Source organism: Amblyomma americanum, chromosome 1 (assembly GCF_052857255.1).
Source record: "Amblyomma americanum isolate KBUSLIRL-KWMA chromosome 1, ASM5285725v1, whole genome shotgun sequence".
NCBI lineage: Eukaryota > Metazoa > Arthropoda > Arachnida > Ixodida > Ixodidae > Amblyomma > Amblyomma americanum.
In genome coordinates, this window is record NC_135497.1 from 93,159,022 (window position 1) to 93,175,976 (window position 16,955).

At 47.1% G+C, this 16,955-nt stretch overlaps 1 protein-coding gene across 1 annotated transcript in view; it reads right to left on the reverse strand.

Moving 5' to 3' along the window:
• Positions 1-694: 694 nt before the first annotated feature.
• LOC144113243 (uncharacterized) overlaps positions 695-16,955 on the reverse strand; it is a 38,526-nt gene continuing 22,265 nt past the window's right edge. The window contains exons 13-20 of the mRNA XM_077646216.1: positions 10,549-10,593; positions 10,417-10,461; positions 9,477-9,674; positions 8,880-9,086; positions 6,213-6,347; positions 5,691-5,828; positions 3,865-3,912; positions 695-898 (exon numbers count right to left, since the gene is read on the reverse strand). Coding sequence (XP_077502342.1) covers positions 836-898; positions 3,865-3,912; positions 5,691-5,828; positions 6,213-6,347; positions 8,880-9,086; positions 9,477-9,674; positions 10,417-10,461; positions 10,549-10,593 — 879 coding nt within the window. The 3' untranslated portion in view covers positions 695-835. The remainder of the gene's footprint in view (positions 899-3,864; positions 3,913-5,690; positions 5,829-6,212; positions 6,348-8,879; positions 9,087-9,476; positions 9,675-10,416; positions 10,462-10,548; positions 10,594-16,955) is intronic.

Consider the following 16,955-nt stretch of genomic DNA (forward strand, 5'->3'; position numbering starts at 1 on the left):
GTCCTACACAATCCTCCTGTATTGGAGTCTACAAATTCTGCCTTTTAAGCTGCACGGAAGAGGAAAAAAGCGGACCTAAAAAACAAAAGCTTTGGAGATGACCCACATAACTACATTTCACACTGCGCTGCCGTTACTAGTTACTTTTAATTCCAGTTGTCTCCCCCTTGTCTCCCACAAAAAGAAACGCAGAAGACCTAAATTGACGTTCAAAATGTACAGGTGGTCTCGAAGACCCTCGTTGAGGGCTCGCATGCATGCTAGGAAACACCTGTTCTTGACGACGCACCAAACTAAAAGAAACAGAAGGGCCATAAAGCACGAAACACGTGCACGAACACGCATTCACACACTTGCCTTTGCCTACCTCCCCTTCCCAAACTACTCACACACAATTCTCTAAAGAGAAGAAGCATGTCAAGCATTTTTGAGCATCTCATGACACCGTAACTAAAGGAAATTGGAAAATGTACAAATGGCTCGATATCACTTTAACTTGGACGTTCATGCACAAGATGCTGAAACATGATCTTGAGTGCGAAATGAATAAAATTACAAGCAGCCCTCATGGCAGCATACTTTGCATAATGTATTCATAGAAATTTTTTTTTTCAAGGAAAAGAATGACGCACATCCTAATGCATTTTGTCGACATAAAAAAGGATTCAAATAAGCGATGCTCTCACGGACATTTGGTGCACTCAGAATTCTTTATTGAGGCACAACTTGAAAACCATGAAAAGATAAATCGGGACTACAAGGAGTCATAGACACTCAAGCTTGAGTTGACCGATCTGTGCTTCTTTGGGGACGATGCACCTGCCGGCATTCCAGTTCAACTTGAGTCCTCTTTTTTCTCCAGCTTTGATTTTTTGGACGAAGCTGGAACTGCAGATGCCTTACAGCAATATGAAAGTATAATGCATACATTTAAATCCAACACTTAAAGGGTACCTGAAATAGTTTGCACCAAGGCTAAGAAAAGTGAAAGCCAGGTGAAAATCTTAGCTGGTCAAACTGGTTTAAGGACTTCAGTGGAAGCGCAGGTAGAAAGAAGGGACAGCATAGGACACAAGAGTAAAGAGCGCTGACTATGCACCACTCTTCATCAATCTGTATCAATCCTGGTTTAAGGAACAAATTCCCAGTAGATTCCAAATGGAACAAGTCAAAAACGAGCCAGATATCAATTGGTTTTGTTGGAATTAAGTCGCAACTAGTTCTTTAAACCAGTTTGACGGCTTAGGATTCCTGCAGGAGATGGGCAATTCAACATCCATCAGTACTGATAGATACTGAATTGCCCATCATCCTTCTGAAAAAATTTTAGATCTAGCTTATGTAGCACCACAGATATCAGCAATTAAAAATGAACCCCTTCCTTTTCTTTTCCACTCGTACACCAGAGTGAGCCACAACAAAAATTATAGGCCGGTACTCCACCGTCTTGGCTCAGTTTACTTTTATTTTTGGCTGCTCACTCCCCTGCCACAGCACTATAGACTGGATCTTCTTCAGCTGGTCATGCCCCCGCCTCCATCATTTACAAATATCCTTGGGGTTTTTGGCAAGCCAATTACAGTCTCCTCATAACTGATGTCATGCGGGCCACATGTCATTGCATTGCAAGATTTTGACAACTTGTATGCGGCATGAATGCTCAATAGAATTTATTCTACATACTGTAAAATTCCGAGCAAGCGCCCCCATCCCCGCAAGTCGAAATTACTGGCGAAGTAGGGGGTGGCGCTATCCCGTAACAGGGCTGAAATTCAAGATCGTGGCGACACTTTCCTGACAGAAAAAAAAAAGGTGCACTGCACATGGATTTAAAACATCCTGCCACTCTTTCCCGCTCGAAGAACTCTAAGAGCGCATCGTCCACGTATTCACTAAACACCCGCGCGCCGTTACTCAACTTTCTTTGAAGTTTTGCTTTCCCGTAGGTTTGCTGTAGCAACTTCCCAGCATTCTTGTCCCATTCCCGTATCCGTTTCCGGTCGAGTTTGAAGTCTCAAGACGTTTGGTGCATGTAAAATTGCGCTTCATCAACGTGTACATTTTTTTTCCCCCTTAGCTTGAGGTCACTGCGGGCCTCTAGTCTGCGTGGAGAGCTCTCAGTGAAGCTCCAAGCTACCCCCTACCCGCGTGCCCCCTCCCACAAACAGCGGCAAAGGCACAGGAGTCATTCGCCGCTTGACAGCACCGCTGTGACGCCCAAAGACTCCTGGTTTTGTTAAAGGGGCCCCGAAACACATTTTCAGAGCATTGTTTTGCCTGTTGGTTGCATAGAATTAGTTATATTGATGCTATTAGCATCGGTCGCACCACGTATGCTGTGGTTTTTAATATTTTAATTAGCTTGCAAAAACAAATTCGTGCTGCTGACAGTGTCACCATACAGTGGCGGTTTTTAGCAGCGGATATAACATCGCTTTGTGCGAGCTTGATGATTGGACAAAGAGTAAATATACTGCAAATTGCATTAATAATTAGAGATACGTTTTGTCAAGTTTTTGTGTTTTATATTACAATAACAAAACTAACTTGTTTGCCCTAGATAAAAGCACTCAAAACCAAGTAAAACAAAAACACGCCACCAGAGGCACTGGCTACATTTTGTATCAAAGGACTTTGCGCCTCTCTGTAAACATCCTACGACCTAGCACTAAATACTTATGGCTACTCTCTATGTATCTGAGAGCGGCTTTGCGGAATCGATCCGATCGAGCCATTGCACTCTATAAGCGTTCATTTCGGTCCCAAGGAAGGATGCATTCGTTTCACATTTAGCAGGCAGTGCGCATCATCAGCTTGTGGAGGATCACCGGGCGGTGGCACCAGATGGCGCCATGTTCCCGTCAACAGCACGCGCTCCTTGCTCGCCGTAGCCGTAGCCAACCAGTGCGCTAGGAGCGACGGGCGATGGTTGGCGGTAAGCAGTAGCGGTACGCACTATGGTAAATGTGTCTGATATCTTGCGCAGGCTGCCACACCGTCGCAGTATCTCGCACTCGAGTTCACATCCATAAGTAAGGGAACGTCACTGCTCAGTGTTCCCTTCTGCGCCGCCGACATGACAGTGAAGCATCGCTGGGTCAGCTGGGCGTTCACATGGTTGTCGTAACCATGCAAACGGCGCTGCCAGCCTTGGCATGAACGAGTTACAGAGAACAGGCAACCATGGAGTGCAAACTTCCGCCATGTGCTAAGATAGGCTGTTCTGATTGGTCGCCCTGAGTGTCGTCATTGGGAGAGTGAAATGGGAATGGGAAGCTGCGCGAAAATCGAGTTGAGGGCAGCATTTCGTTTGCTTGTATTTTGAAATTTCTTCATTGAATAACTCCCGTTCCTATGCATCGATTCTCGTAATTCCTTTTGAGTCAGCATCTGTGTGACATAAAGAATCCATTTAAAGTGTAACCAGCATCCGTTCAAGCAGTGTTTCGCAGCCCCTTTAAGCGAGGCGCACAACGAGCACGTGGTGCCACTTGGTCTAAGGCAGCATTCCCACGGCGGCAGATCCCCATACTGCATCTGTAGGGTGTCTGCGCCCGTGTTATCCGCAATGCACATGAGCCAAAACCAGTATGGCGGCATACACAGCTGAAAGACACACAGCTCCCATGACTTTCCTGGGATGAGTCTGAGCTGACTGCAGCTGCTGCAGCCATTCTCCTCCGCATGGCATTTATAATCTAATGGACCATACGAGCAGCAAGGCAAGCTAATGTGAGACACATGGAGATGCGTGCCCCTTTCCGACGCTTCATGCTGGGTAGCACTGGTATGCTTCACGTCACTTCACAGACTAAGAAATAAGAAAATACAATAGTTTTCAACTGCAAAAAAAAAGCCACTTACAGTGCAAGGACGCTTTCGCTTGCGTGGTGAAGCCTTTACTGGTGTTTTCTGCAAGAAAGCTTACTGTCAGATCAGTGATATATGCACAAAATATGCCTTTATGTCACGAAAAGAAATAAGTTTCAACTGGAAGCACACTCTCCCAGTTACTCTAAAGCAGTAACCGCATGAGGCGAAAATTCGTGGCGACACGCCGCGCGATGGCATCGCGAGATGGGCTGAGGGCCGCCGAAGCACTGTCGCTCATCGCGTCGCCCAGGTTCTGCGTTTGCAAAAAATTTCGCTCATTGCCCGGAAATGCCGTGCGAGACTAGCCAATGACGGTAGGCCTTGCGGGTGAGTAACTTCTGATCCGTCTTGCGCGTGAAAGACGATTTTTTTTTTTTCAGCGGGCTTTCCGCGCGGAGCAACAGCCGACGCATCCCTCACCATGGCAGCTATGCAAGAATTTAATGAAATGCTCATTAATGAAGTTCAAAAGTAAAGGGTGTTGTGGGTATGTCCTACACGCACTATAAGTCGCAAGAGCGCAGGAATGTCGCCTGGCGCCTCATCGCAGCATCCCTCGGGCGCACGTTTCTGCGTCACGTGACTTTGTGTAGACTAAAAATAAAATTATTACCTAAATATATTTTTCAATGTTTTTATTGTGTTTTATCTTGTATGAAGCCTTAAGAGCATTGTTCTGCGCGTTAATTAACGCAAAATGACTGTACGCTGAAGCAGCCGCAATCGAGCAACACTGAAAACGCGCCGCTCCGACGCCGAGTCCCATCGCTTCGTGCGGTTTGCGCCAGCGGCAGCGATAGGCGACGGCGGCGTCATCGCGCGACGTATCGCGAAGGAATATCGCCTCATGCGGTTACCGCTTAAAAGTGAGGGTGCAAGAGAAACGAATAGGCAGTAATGTGGCAACATGATGAGGACCCAGAAATCGTGCTCACAGATTGCTTTGAGTTTAGCACCTTGCCAGACATTCCTGTGGCATGGCATGCAAACAATTGTAGTAACAATAATTGACAGGATAACTTTGTATTAAGCACAGCTACCCTGTCCCTGGCCAGCCACTTCCACGTACAAAATTGAGTTTGTATTCTTATTTTTTAATGAAGTGCTCAACATACTGCACAATGCTCATGCAAAACATGCGTAATATTTCTCACTGAACTCCTTTCACTCCACTGAAACTTTTGTTCGACCAGGGAGGCATGAAACCGCACAGTGACACACATATCGCTGCTGCTGGTTTCAAGGCTAAAAAGGGCAACGAGGAGTCTTGTTCATGCTTTAAGGCATTTGCAGAGAAGTCATGCAATCGTCTGAAAAAAACAAAGCCATCCCTCAACCAAGATACTAAGTGATTGAGCACAACAAGGTTGAGCCCATATGGCCTAGCAGTCAGTAGTCAAATGCACAACTACTATGTGGCTGTGGTTGGCACACAATAAAAGGAAACCCTTTATTTGATTCTATGTGCACTAATGCATGCAAGCCACAGCTCCCATAATTGGTTTATGGATCCCAGCCCACATCTTCTGCATCAGTAGCCAGGCACTATAAACCAGTCAGCCACTGCGGCGGTTACAGCTCCCATGAGGAAAATAATAAGTATTAGCATTTTTCAGCTTCTACGATAGACAAGCAGAAACAAGGGACTGAGATAACAATTATAGGCACAAGTACAGCTCAACGAAACTTGATAAGAAACACAGCAGCAAAGAAAGCCTGATGATAGCCCTTGTTAGACTGCGGAATGTCTGTCTTCTCATGTGTGAATAAGGACTTTGTAACAATGAATGAACCCCACACAAAAGTAAGGCACTCACTGCCTCCTGCAGATGCTTTGATGCCATTGTTGCAGCGACTGCATGGGATTTGGTTGAGCAGGATTTCCCTCCAGCATTACCAGTCGGAGGCTTTGGCTTGACTGGAATTGCTTCGCAGATGCTAGCCAACTCAGAGAGCTGAGAAAAAAATTAATATAAAGGGTAAGTGGAAGCATTCATGAACAAATGTACTCAATCATATCATCTCACCATCAGGATGCTTTCTCTAGAAAAACACGCAATGCTCACAGAAAACAACCAAACTTCGACATCTATCAGAAAACAATGCTCTTTTACTTAAAGAGCTCACAAGTCGAAACAACTTATGCTGTACACGGGTTGGATAAACGAGACGAAATCTGCATTACAGTTTAAGGTTCATATCTTGAAGTAAAATGTCACTCTGGGATAAACCTCCACAGCTGCCACAGCATCACTCCAATTATCATAATGCATACTTTCTCAGAAACAATCCAAAATGCTCCTCTCAAACAACCTTGCGCGCAACCTTCAAGCCCTCACCGACACTTCACTTGATGAGCTTTCCTGTGATGAATCAGCAGGCATCTCCGCAACCTCAAGTCCGGGTGAAGTGCATGGAGATGACTCTGGTGTGACCACTGGTCCTTCCTGTCTCAGTGCAGGCTCATGCACAACCTGCAGTGACAAAGTCATGGGCATTGCATCAAGCACAGAATCCTCCTCAGCTTGTGACAATGCTAAAACCTGGCTAAAACTGGTTTGGTTTCATTTATGGGGGTTTAACGTCTCAAAGCGACTCGGGCTATGAGGGATGCCGTAGTGAAGGGCTCGAGAAATTTCGACCACCTGGGGTTCTTTAACGTGCATTGACATCGCACAGTACACGGGCCTCTAGAATTTCACCTCCATCAAAATTCAACTGCCGCGGCTGGAATCGAACCTGCGTCTTTCGGGCCAGCAGCCGAGCGCCATAAAAACTCAGCCACCGCAGCGGCTCTAGCAAAAACTGAACTCAGTGGCAGCTCGAAATGCTAGTTTAAGAGTGTGGCATCTAGTGCTATGTATGAGTTTTCATGCAAACCAATTGGCTAACATGTTGGGTGGCACATGACATAAATTGATGTTTTAATACTGAATGTACCCCACAGAATGCTTTTCAGTTGACTTCACAAATGTGCAAGGTACGTTAGGCAAGGCACATCACTGAAAAGCCTTCCGAAGAAAATGAGTACTGCCTGACATATAAATGCGATTCCCTACTTTGCTGAGATTTTCTGAAATAGTACAGAGTGCAAACCGCAATGTTTCATTCAGCCTATGAAATGCCTGTTGCCTGTATGCTGGAAAACAACATGAACTGCCAGCCATATGTATGACTTCCTTTGTATCGGTAGCATTGCCAGTGCTGTTTAAGGCCATGAATTGCTTGGCTTGTCTGCAACATCATTCAGTGTACTTCCACTTCTACATTTATTGTATATCAATACCCAGCCTAAACTAATGCAACGGACCTACACAGTGCAGACTTCAATAGCATGATTGACATGTTTCTGCCTAAATATATGCTGGCATGCATTTAATTATGATCATCCATGATCCAGGCAGACAAACAGAGATAAGCAAAACACACAGGAGGACAGCGCCATGCATTCATGTCTGCAGTCTTGCCTGGTTTCCTATCCTAAGCGCGAAAAAATTCTTACTCTTTTCAAAATCCTTCACTCAAACTTTCAAATGCCAAACTGATGCCCAGGAGTTCACATTACCAGGCCCAGGACTCTCATATGCACCTGCCTATACTTGCCAGCACCACCACACCAGTGGCCAGCACCCTATTTACTTAGAAAATAATGTTTTGCTGCCAGGTATTACACTGCTGCTGATCAATGCCCTAAGTCATACAGTAGGCCCCATCTGCAACACTTCTTAGTACATATCTTGATCGAAGTTACCCGATACTTTCTCTCAGGAGTGGAAGCCAATTTAGTGAAGGCTCCTTAACAGTGCTCTGCGGAAGCAGGTGCATGGCACCTCTTCAATTGTTCACATTTTCAAGAAAATTACAGACCTACAGCAGCCTGTGGTGCAAACAGCGATAGTGCTTCTGTAACTGGGTGGTGGTAACTGTGGGCGTACGGCCTGTATGAATGCATGTAAACAAAAATTTTCGAAGTGGCTCTTTGATTTCACAGGGCACCTATGAGCTTGCCTATTCAATAACAAAACCGAAATAAAAACCCAACAATACACATAGTGTGTGCAAGTTGGAGTTACCTTGACTTGGGGGTACACAGTGTGCGAACATAGCAGATGTAAAGAAAGCTTTTCAAAATTATTTTCTATTTTCACAATGCACTAATAATGGCGGCCGTTTATTCACTGCTGACAAGTTTCTCCGAATTGCATAAGCTTCTTGTGCATTCAGACGTGCTTTCTGTGTGTGATAAAATTACTCAGAAATATAAAATCGTTCAAACTAGATAGTTTAGACAGCTCTACATAGAAGGCATCTCTCAAACAGCATAATAAGCGAACTGCGCACAATAGCAGATGACAGCACACAGGATACCTTCAGCCGACTTTGGTAGAGCACCTTGATAGAGCTTCCTTTGGTAGGGTGGAGACACTCATTATCTGATTAAAAGGTGACGTTTTGAATCACAGGGGTTGCGCCGAACCCTATAATAAACAAAAAGATGCTAAAATTTATTCTGAAATAAATTTTCAGTGTAATGAAGCAGTATTAAATGCTCTCATGTGTCAAAGACGAGGAAATGCTGAGTTCCGGAGAAATATTTTATTGTGGCTAAATGAGATTTAGCTCCAAAAACTGGAGATGTCGCCACCCTACCAAAGGAAACTATCGAAGCAACCTAGACTCCGGCGCCTGCGAGCACCCTCTATGTCTGTAAACATGTTGTTGATCTATATCCTTGAAAAAACATTATTAAAGCAAGTACAGTGCGCAGTGTCATGTACACTATTAATGGGAAGCAGGGTAGCAAGGGATAAAACTTTTGCCCATTAAGAAAACAATCCAAAAAGGGGCTGTATTGGTAGCTATGCTGTTTCAGCATTTGTTATGGCAACCAGGGTGCAACTATAGAGATGCTCTACCAGTGGCCTGTGGGGTTTCACTTTGACCAAAGCTACACACCCTGAGGAAGCAGTTCGAGTGGGCGGCTAAATGTATGCTGCAGCCCTCACCACTCTGCCTCTAAAGGTGCTGCTTGCTGGCGCTTCTGCAAAAGCAGGTGCAATCAGTGATGGGGCTTGGGCCACGGAAGTGCTAGGCTTGTATGGAGTGTGCAGAAACGACGATGTGAAAGGGCATTCCTGTGTCGGCATGCACTTGGGTACATCTTGTGGTGCTGCAGGCGCAGGTCTGCTTCCCCGTTGAACAGCGGTTGAAGCCTGGTCAAAACAAAATGATCTTATTTAGCTGCAACAGGCCCCCAGCGTAAACTGAGTGCAACTCTTCGTTACTTCAACAAGCTTTCATGCAAAGCAGCTTTTGAACTGTAGCCAAAGTATCAGATCAATTTGTGTAAATTGCAGTGTGAGTAATTTTGCCACCACATGTAATCAACCATTCACGACCACCACAGAAATGGATTATGCAACTTCTAGCTGCCTATATAAATTTCAGCCCACACAACCTTGTAAAACAAATTCATATTAGTCAACGCTGGCACCCACCTCTCACACTTACAGTTGGCAAAATGATTGCATGCAGTTTAAGGAGCCCTGATCCAATTAGGGAACTACTATTTTCTTTCTCGCAATCACTGCTGCAGAACCTACCTGGCGGCCTGGGGTCACCCCTGCACTGGCAGCAATGACGGCTCTTTTCATGAACTGGTTCTCTTCTTTGGCTTCCCGGTAAAGACGCTCAATGCGCTCAAGTTTCAGTGCTGCAGAGTTCCTTGTTTCAGCTATCTCGTTGGTTAGGCTGCAAACCTTCTCCTGCAGCTTCGACACTTCTGCCTTGAGATGCTTGTTCTACAATTCAGAGAGAAAGAAGCGAAGTTGCGATATCAGCGGCTTTGTGCATAGGCACTATTAAAGCAATGTGGGCTGCTTCCTGCTTCAAAGCAGGCAAGGGCTGCCACATGCAAAAAGACTCTTAGTGTCAGAGACCGGCTGGGGCAGTGCAAGTCTTCCACCTCTGTTCAGGTCTAGAGTTCGTTCTATGAATAGATTCTGACTCTAATCAACCAGACAAAGCTGCTACAGGCACTCATAGGTACAACTGGGGCAGGTGAGGGTTTTCAGAGATGTGGAAGAGAGGAGGAGAGGCAAAAAAATTGACTGATGACTACGATAGTTGGTAATGCGAGATTTGAGTGCACCTCTTCACCTGCCTTCACCTACCACCGCTGGCAGGTGGCATGTTACGCTGCTAGCCACCTTCCAAGTGGCATTTCGCTTTGCTACTTGGACAACTGGCTACGCCAATATTGCCGAAGCCGAAGACGACACAGAATACAGGGAGGATGCACAAGGACTGAACTCTAAAAGGACACTAACAGTCTGGCTTTTCCTGCAACCACCCCCCTCCTGCACTTTTCCATCCTCGCAACATTAATGGCTGCACAGCACAACCCACTCACCTCCGTGGGTGCACCCCTTTCGCCCAAGCTTGCACATCCCTCAAAGAATTTTTCAGAGTGTGGACGAATTTATCTAGTGACAGCACCTTAGACTGTCAGGTTAAGTGCACAGCATGCACATGCTTGCTTACCTCAGTCTCGAGTTTAGCCAGTGCCTGTCTACTGGGCTCGGAAGGCTATGCATCAGATCAGACAATGATTGACAATGATTATATGCAGTTCTACTGTTAAGCTGACAAATGTGACATAATAATGGCACCTACCTTCAGGGCTATTTCTCCCTTTGAGGTTTTGAGAAACTGGATTTCCTGCACAAAGAGGATCGATACACTTAGCATCATGCTTGAACTAGGAAAACCTTGATGTACGCTGAAAGGACTGTATCGAGTAAAATGTGCACAAATTGTACAGGAAAGCCCTGCCCAACACAATGCAATGCACTTTCAGTTTAAAGGCCTACTTGAATTAAATTTTAAACAATCTAATCTGGCTGCAGCTTTGTAGAACACATGAAAAGAAATAAAACAAAATGACATAGTTGTCAGACGTGTGTTTCTCATTTCATCATCATCAGCCTTACTAAGCCCACTGCAGGGCAGAGGCCTCTCCCATGTCTCTCCAATTAACTCTGTCCTTTGCCAGCTGCATCCAGCCTTTGCCTGCAAACTTCTTGATCTCATCCGCCCACCTAACCTTCTGCCGCCCCCTGCTACGCTTACTTTCTCTTGGAATTCACTCCGTTACCCTTAAGGACCAGCGGTTATCTTACATGCCCTGCCCAAGCCCATTTCTTCCTCTTGATTTCAACTAGGATGCCATTAACCCGCGTTTGTTCCCTCACTTACTCTGCCCGATTCCGGTCTCTTAACGTTACATCTATCAATTTTCGTTCCATGGCTCGCTGCGTAGTCCCTAACTTAAGCTGGACTCTTTTCGTCAGCCTCCACGTTTCTGCCCCGTAGGTGAGTACCGGTAAGATACAGCTATTGTACACTTTTCCCTTGACGGATATTGGTAAACTGCCATTCATGATCTGAGAGAACTTACCATATGCGTTCCACCCCATTCTTATCCTTCTAGTTAATTCCCTCTCATGACACGGGTCAGCTGTCACTACCTGCCCTACGTATTTCTTAATCGCTGCCGATTGTGAACTGCTGTTCCCCTGCTAGACTGTTGAACATTACTTTGGTTTTCTACATATTAATTTTTAGACCAACCATTCTGGCTCTAACTCATTGGTCATGATTTGCAGGTCACCTCATGAGTGACTAAACAAGGCAATGTCATCAGCGTATCTCAGATTATTCAGGTATTCTCCATTTACTCTTATTCCCAACTGTTCCCAATTTAGGCCTCAGAATACCTCCTGTAAACAGGCGGTGAATAGCATTGGCAAAGATCGTGTCTCCTTGCCTGACGCTCTTTCTTATTGGAATTTTATTGCTGACACGATGGAGGACAATAGTAGCTGTGCAGTTGCTACGTCGAGGTGGCGTTCGACGTGCTTGGGCTGGCGTCACTGACGGCGTTCGACGCGCTTGGCCTGGCGTCGCTGGCTGCGTAGTACAAGCTCCCCGTCCAAGCGCCCGTGGAGGTGATGCCGGTGTTGTTGGCGTTGGGGGCACCACCCGGATGGATGGCAACAGCGCTGGAGACAGCCCTGGCCGTAGCAGGTGGTAGTGTCCTCCGTTGACTCCCCGGAACGGCTCAGGCACGGCAGGAAGTCCACGATGCAATGCCGTAGAACGCGAGCTCACCGGAGCAGTAGCCGGCGTCGCTCTCTTCCAGCCGATGTGTCCCTGACCCGCCGGACCCTGCGCTTCTCTGCTGTTCCCCCCGTGCATCGCTCGCACTCGCCCTTTTATAGCCTCAGTGTTAGTCCACGTAAGCCTTGTCATCGTTTTCTTCTCTTCTCCACCATCGAATGCTTCTTCTTCCTCTTCTTTATTCTTCGGTTAATCCACGTCGTCTTCCTCACACCTCTTTCCTTTAAAATTTAATTTAGGCTCCTTAATATATGTGACAAGGGCCCCCTCTCTCAAGAGTTTTTCCATGAAAAACTTCTCACGTCATCCTCATCTCCAAGCCACCCAGCCAACCGACTATCTTCTGTGGCGATTCTGGACCCAGCACACACCACACCGCAGATGTCCGCACAGTCCTTAATAAACATGTTCGTGTCCACAACACACTCCCTTGTATAATCACATAACACCAACGATAGCAACAACAACAACAAGATAAATCCCAGAGATGCATTAACACAACAACAATAACAACAAGATACATCCCAGAAATACCTAGACCTGTTCAGTTAGCTCTATCTGTATACAAGTCTAATTTGCAACATATGACCTCCGTTTTGCCTGGCCCATCCGAAAACGTCTCCCCCTTGATTTGGAGTACAGCTGTAATCCTCTGTCTGCATTCAAATTGGGCTTCTTCAGTACCTCATCCCCTCCTGCGTTTTTCTTCCCACTGAACGTGGGCACCTCGGCAGCATCACCTGTCTCCTGGGCCACTACCGCACATGCTACCTTGGGGGCGTACCGTACGGGACCCCTTTCTTCGTATTTCTTCAACATATTTACATGAAAAACGTTCTTAGTATCATCTATGAATAACTCATAATCCATGTCCTTTTTCCTCCGCGTCACAAGGTACGGGCCCTTCCATTGCATCACTAACTTATTATGATCCGTGGGTAGCAGAACGAGAACCCTGTCGCCCGCATTCAGATTCCTGTGAATGGCTTTCTTTTCATAATATCTCTTATGGCGTCCATGCTCCTTTTCCAGGCCTTGATGTGCAAGCCTGCATGTTTCCTTCAACCTGTCCCGCAACTCAAGAACGTACGTGTATGTTGTTTTGAGATCTGATTCAATCTCTTCATTAGCCCACAGCTCCTTGAGTAATGCAAGTGGACTTCTAACGGTTCTCCTACACAACATCTCGAAGGGCGAGAAACCAAGACTTGTTTGTGGTACTTAGCGGTATGCGAACAAAAGAGCTGGGAGATATCTATCCCAACCAGTAGGCCACTCCTGGCTCATTTTCTTGATCATATTTTTGAGGGTGCCGCTGAACCACTCTACAAGCCCATTACACATGGGATGGTAAGGCGTCGTCAGTACCTGCCTTCCTGACAAAAGGCGGTTAACCTTCTTCATTAGTTCAGATGTGAAGTTCGAGCCCCGGTCACTCAAAACTTCCCTCGAGAACCCATAACGCGAAAACATTTCCACGAGACCCTCCGCCACCTGGATACTGTCAATAGTTCTCAATGGAATTGCATCAGGATAACGAGTGGCCATGTCAACCAGAGTAAGCACATATCTATTGCCTTTAACGGATACTGGAGAGATTGGCCCCACAATGTCAATTGCCACTCACTGAAACGATAGGTCGATGGCTGGCATCTTGCCCAGGGGTACAGGACGAACTCTTCCCTTCGGAACTGTGCGCTGGCACACGTCACATGAGCGAACAAAGAGCTTAACGTCACTCTGAACACCCGGCCAAAAGAGCTCCTCGGTGATCCTAGACACCGTTTTTAGAACACCCTGGTGTCCGGCCATAATGGCGTCATGTCCTAAGCATAGCACGGTCTCTCGCATATCTCTCGGTAACACCAGCTGTTGGACCCGCCTTCCTGAACTAAATACGCATTCCCTGTGCAGAAGACCATATACCAATTGATATTCGAAGGACGTACGACTCTTCTTTCTTTTCACTTTTTCCCCGACTCTTTCGAAGCAGGCTTTCAAGCTCAGGTCTTCTTTTTGCCTAATTGCAATTTCGCCCGGTGTTACGCTCATGCACATCGTAAAAGGAGTAGAGAGCGAACGCTGCGTTGCTCGGGCTGTCGCTTGAGCTCTTGTCTCCACTGCCGACGAGAAACTGACTGCACCCATCTGAACTGTCGCAGGCCTTTCCTCCTTTGGATGTTCTTCAACGTCGAGCATCCTCCACTCGGGATCGGGTTCTTCGACACTTCTTGCACCCGTAATGTTTCCCAAGATGAGATCGTAGATGGGTTGGTCTACGCATTTTGCCACTACCTGCCCAGTATAATATGGCGTGGACACTAGAGTCCTGGCTTCAGGAAGGTACCTTACTGTGCTATCTACAAGAGTGACGGCCGACGCTTCCCCTATAAGATCCTCGTCCTTCACCAGGCTTCTCCGAACCAAGACTGTGTTGGCTCCGCTGTCTCTAAGCACCAATATAGGACGGTCCCCTATTTGCCCAACCACCATTGGCATTGCTGCTTTCGACTTGGGTGTTCCACTCACTGCCTCATTTTCCAGCGGCGTTTGCTCTCCTTTCAGTTGTGGAACTTCGGGTGGCGTGACAAGTTCTACCCTAGAGTCGACAACGCATGCAGCTCGGTCCTGCATTCTGTGTCGGCGCTCATCCAGAGTATGACCCCTCCTCTTAAAACCTTGACACACAACCTGTGTTTTTTGGGCAGTGCTGCTAGTTCGATAGTCAGCTGCACGGTGTCCCACCTTGCCGCAGAGAAAACACCTTACTGGCGCCTTAGATGCACCGCCATATGCTCTTGGTTTTGCCGCATCTGTCTCTAGGATCTTTTGGGTTTCCTCCTTTGCCTTACTCAGATTTCTTAGCCCTTGAGCCTCGAGGAATTGGTCTGCAGTGTCGGCGAACTCTTCCAATGAACACAACTTTCTTTCTTTCAGGAATAGCGCTAGCTCTGAGCTGCAACACGTTAAAAATTTTTCTGTGACCAGCTTGTCACGCACCCCTTCAAAACTCTTTTCTGTGTTTGACATATCAAGCCACCTATCAAAGTAGTTGGTCAGTCTGCAGGAAAACTGCTTAGCGGTTTCCGAATCCTCGGGTTTCGCGGTGCGAAATCTCTCACGAAAACCTTCTGCCGTAAGCCTGAATCTTTGGAGGAGCGCCTTTTTGACTTTCTCGTAGTCCATGGAATCAGCAGCAGGCATCCTTCCAAACACATTCAGCGCCTCTCCAACTAAACACATGCTCAATGCCGTGGCCCATTCATTGCGCTCCCAGCCTTGCCCCAAAGCTATCCGCTCGAATCGTTGCAGATATGCGTCCAGATCATCTCTTTTGTCATCGAAAGGAGCCATCGGCTTCCATGGACAAACTCTGGCCGGTCTAGGAGATTCTCTACCCGCTAAGGAACGCTGATCACTGTCCGTGATCTCCTCATATCCTCCAGCGACATGCGCCTGTTTCCACAAAAGAAACTCCTTCTCCCGTTCTATCCTTCTTTTATCCTGTTCTTTTGCCTCGCGAGCTCTTCTAGCTTCCCGCTCTTCTGCCTTGTGAGCTCTTTTATCTGCTTCGCGAGCGTCTGCGCGTGCTTGCACCCTTTCCTCTATCTGCCTCCTCTTTCTGCCTCTTTCCCTCCTCGTCATAGAGATGCATCGCCTCTTCCTTGCTTAAACCTAGCTTGAGCGCCAATTCGAACGTTTTTGCCAAATCCATACTTTCTGCCGTCGAGAGATCGGAAAGATCCGAGACAAAGAAGCAAAAAAGGAAATGAATCCTGGCACAGGCTCGCCAATTATCTTTGTCACAGATCACTCCTGAGAACACTCGAACCGAAAGAATGGACTAGGCGACAGGTGTGCCCACACAAACGCACATTTAATCCACCCTATGTGACACACACTAGAACACAAAACTAATAAAACTAACACAAAACAAATACTATAAATACACACGGCCCGGGCACACTGCTACCAGCGTCTGCTACTAGCGTTCTACTATTAGCGGTCGGCGTTCGTGCTCACGGTTGGTTCGGTGTGGCTGCGGCGTTGTATGGATCCAGTAGGCGGCATCAAGGCGGCGTTCGTCGTGCTTGGGCTGGCATCGCTGGCGGCATTCGACGTGCTTGGGCTGGCGTCACTGGCTGCGTAGTACAAGCTCCCCATACAAGCGCCCGTGGAGGTGATGCCGGTGTTGTTGGCGTTGGGGGCACCACCCGGATGGGTGGCAACAGCGCTGGAGACACCCCTGGCCGTAGCAGGTGGTAGCGTCCTCCGTTGACTCCCCGGAACGGGCTCAGGCACGGCAGGAAGTCCACGATGCGATGCCGTAGAACGCGAGCTCACCGGAGCAGTAGCCGGCGTCACTCTCTTCCAGCCAATGTGTCCCTGACCCGCCGGAGCCTCCGCTTCTCTGCTGTTCCCCCGTGCCTCGCTCTCACTCGCCCTTTTATAGCCTCGGTGTTAGTCCAGGTAAGCCTTGTAAGCCTTGTCGTCGTCGTCTTCTCTTCTCCACCAATCATCTCTCTCCACCTCACCGAATGCTTCTCCACCAATCATATCTTTCCACCTCACGGAATGCTACTTCTTCCTCTTCTTTATTCTTCAGTCAATCCACGCCGTCTTCCTCACACCTCTTTCCTTTAAAATTTAATTTAGGCTCCTTAATATGTGACACCTACGTATTCCTTTATCGCTGCCAATTGTGAACTGCTGTTCCCCTGCTAGACTGTTGAACATTACTTTGGTTTTCTGCATATTCATTTTTAGACCCACCGTTCTGCTCTAACTCATTGGTCATGATGTGCAGGTCACCTCCTGAGTGACTAAGCAAGGCAATATCATCAGCGTATCGCAGATTATTTAGGTATTCTCCATTTACTCTTATTCCCAACTGTTCCCAA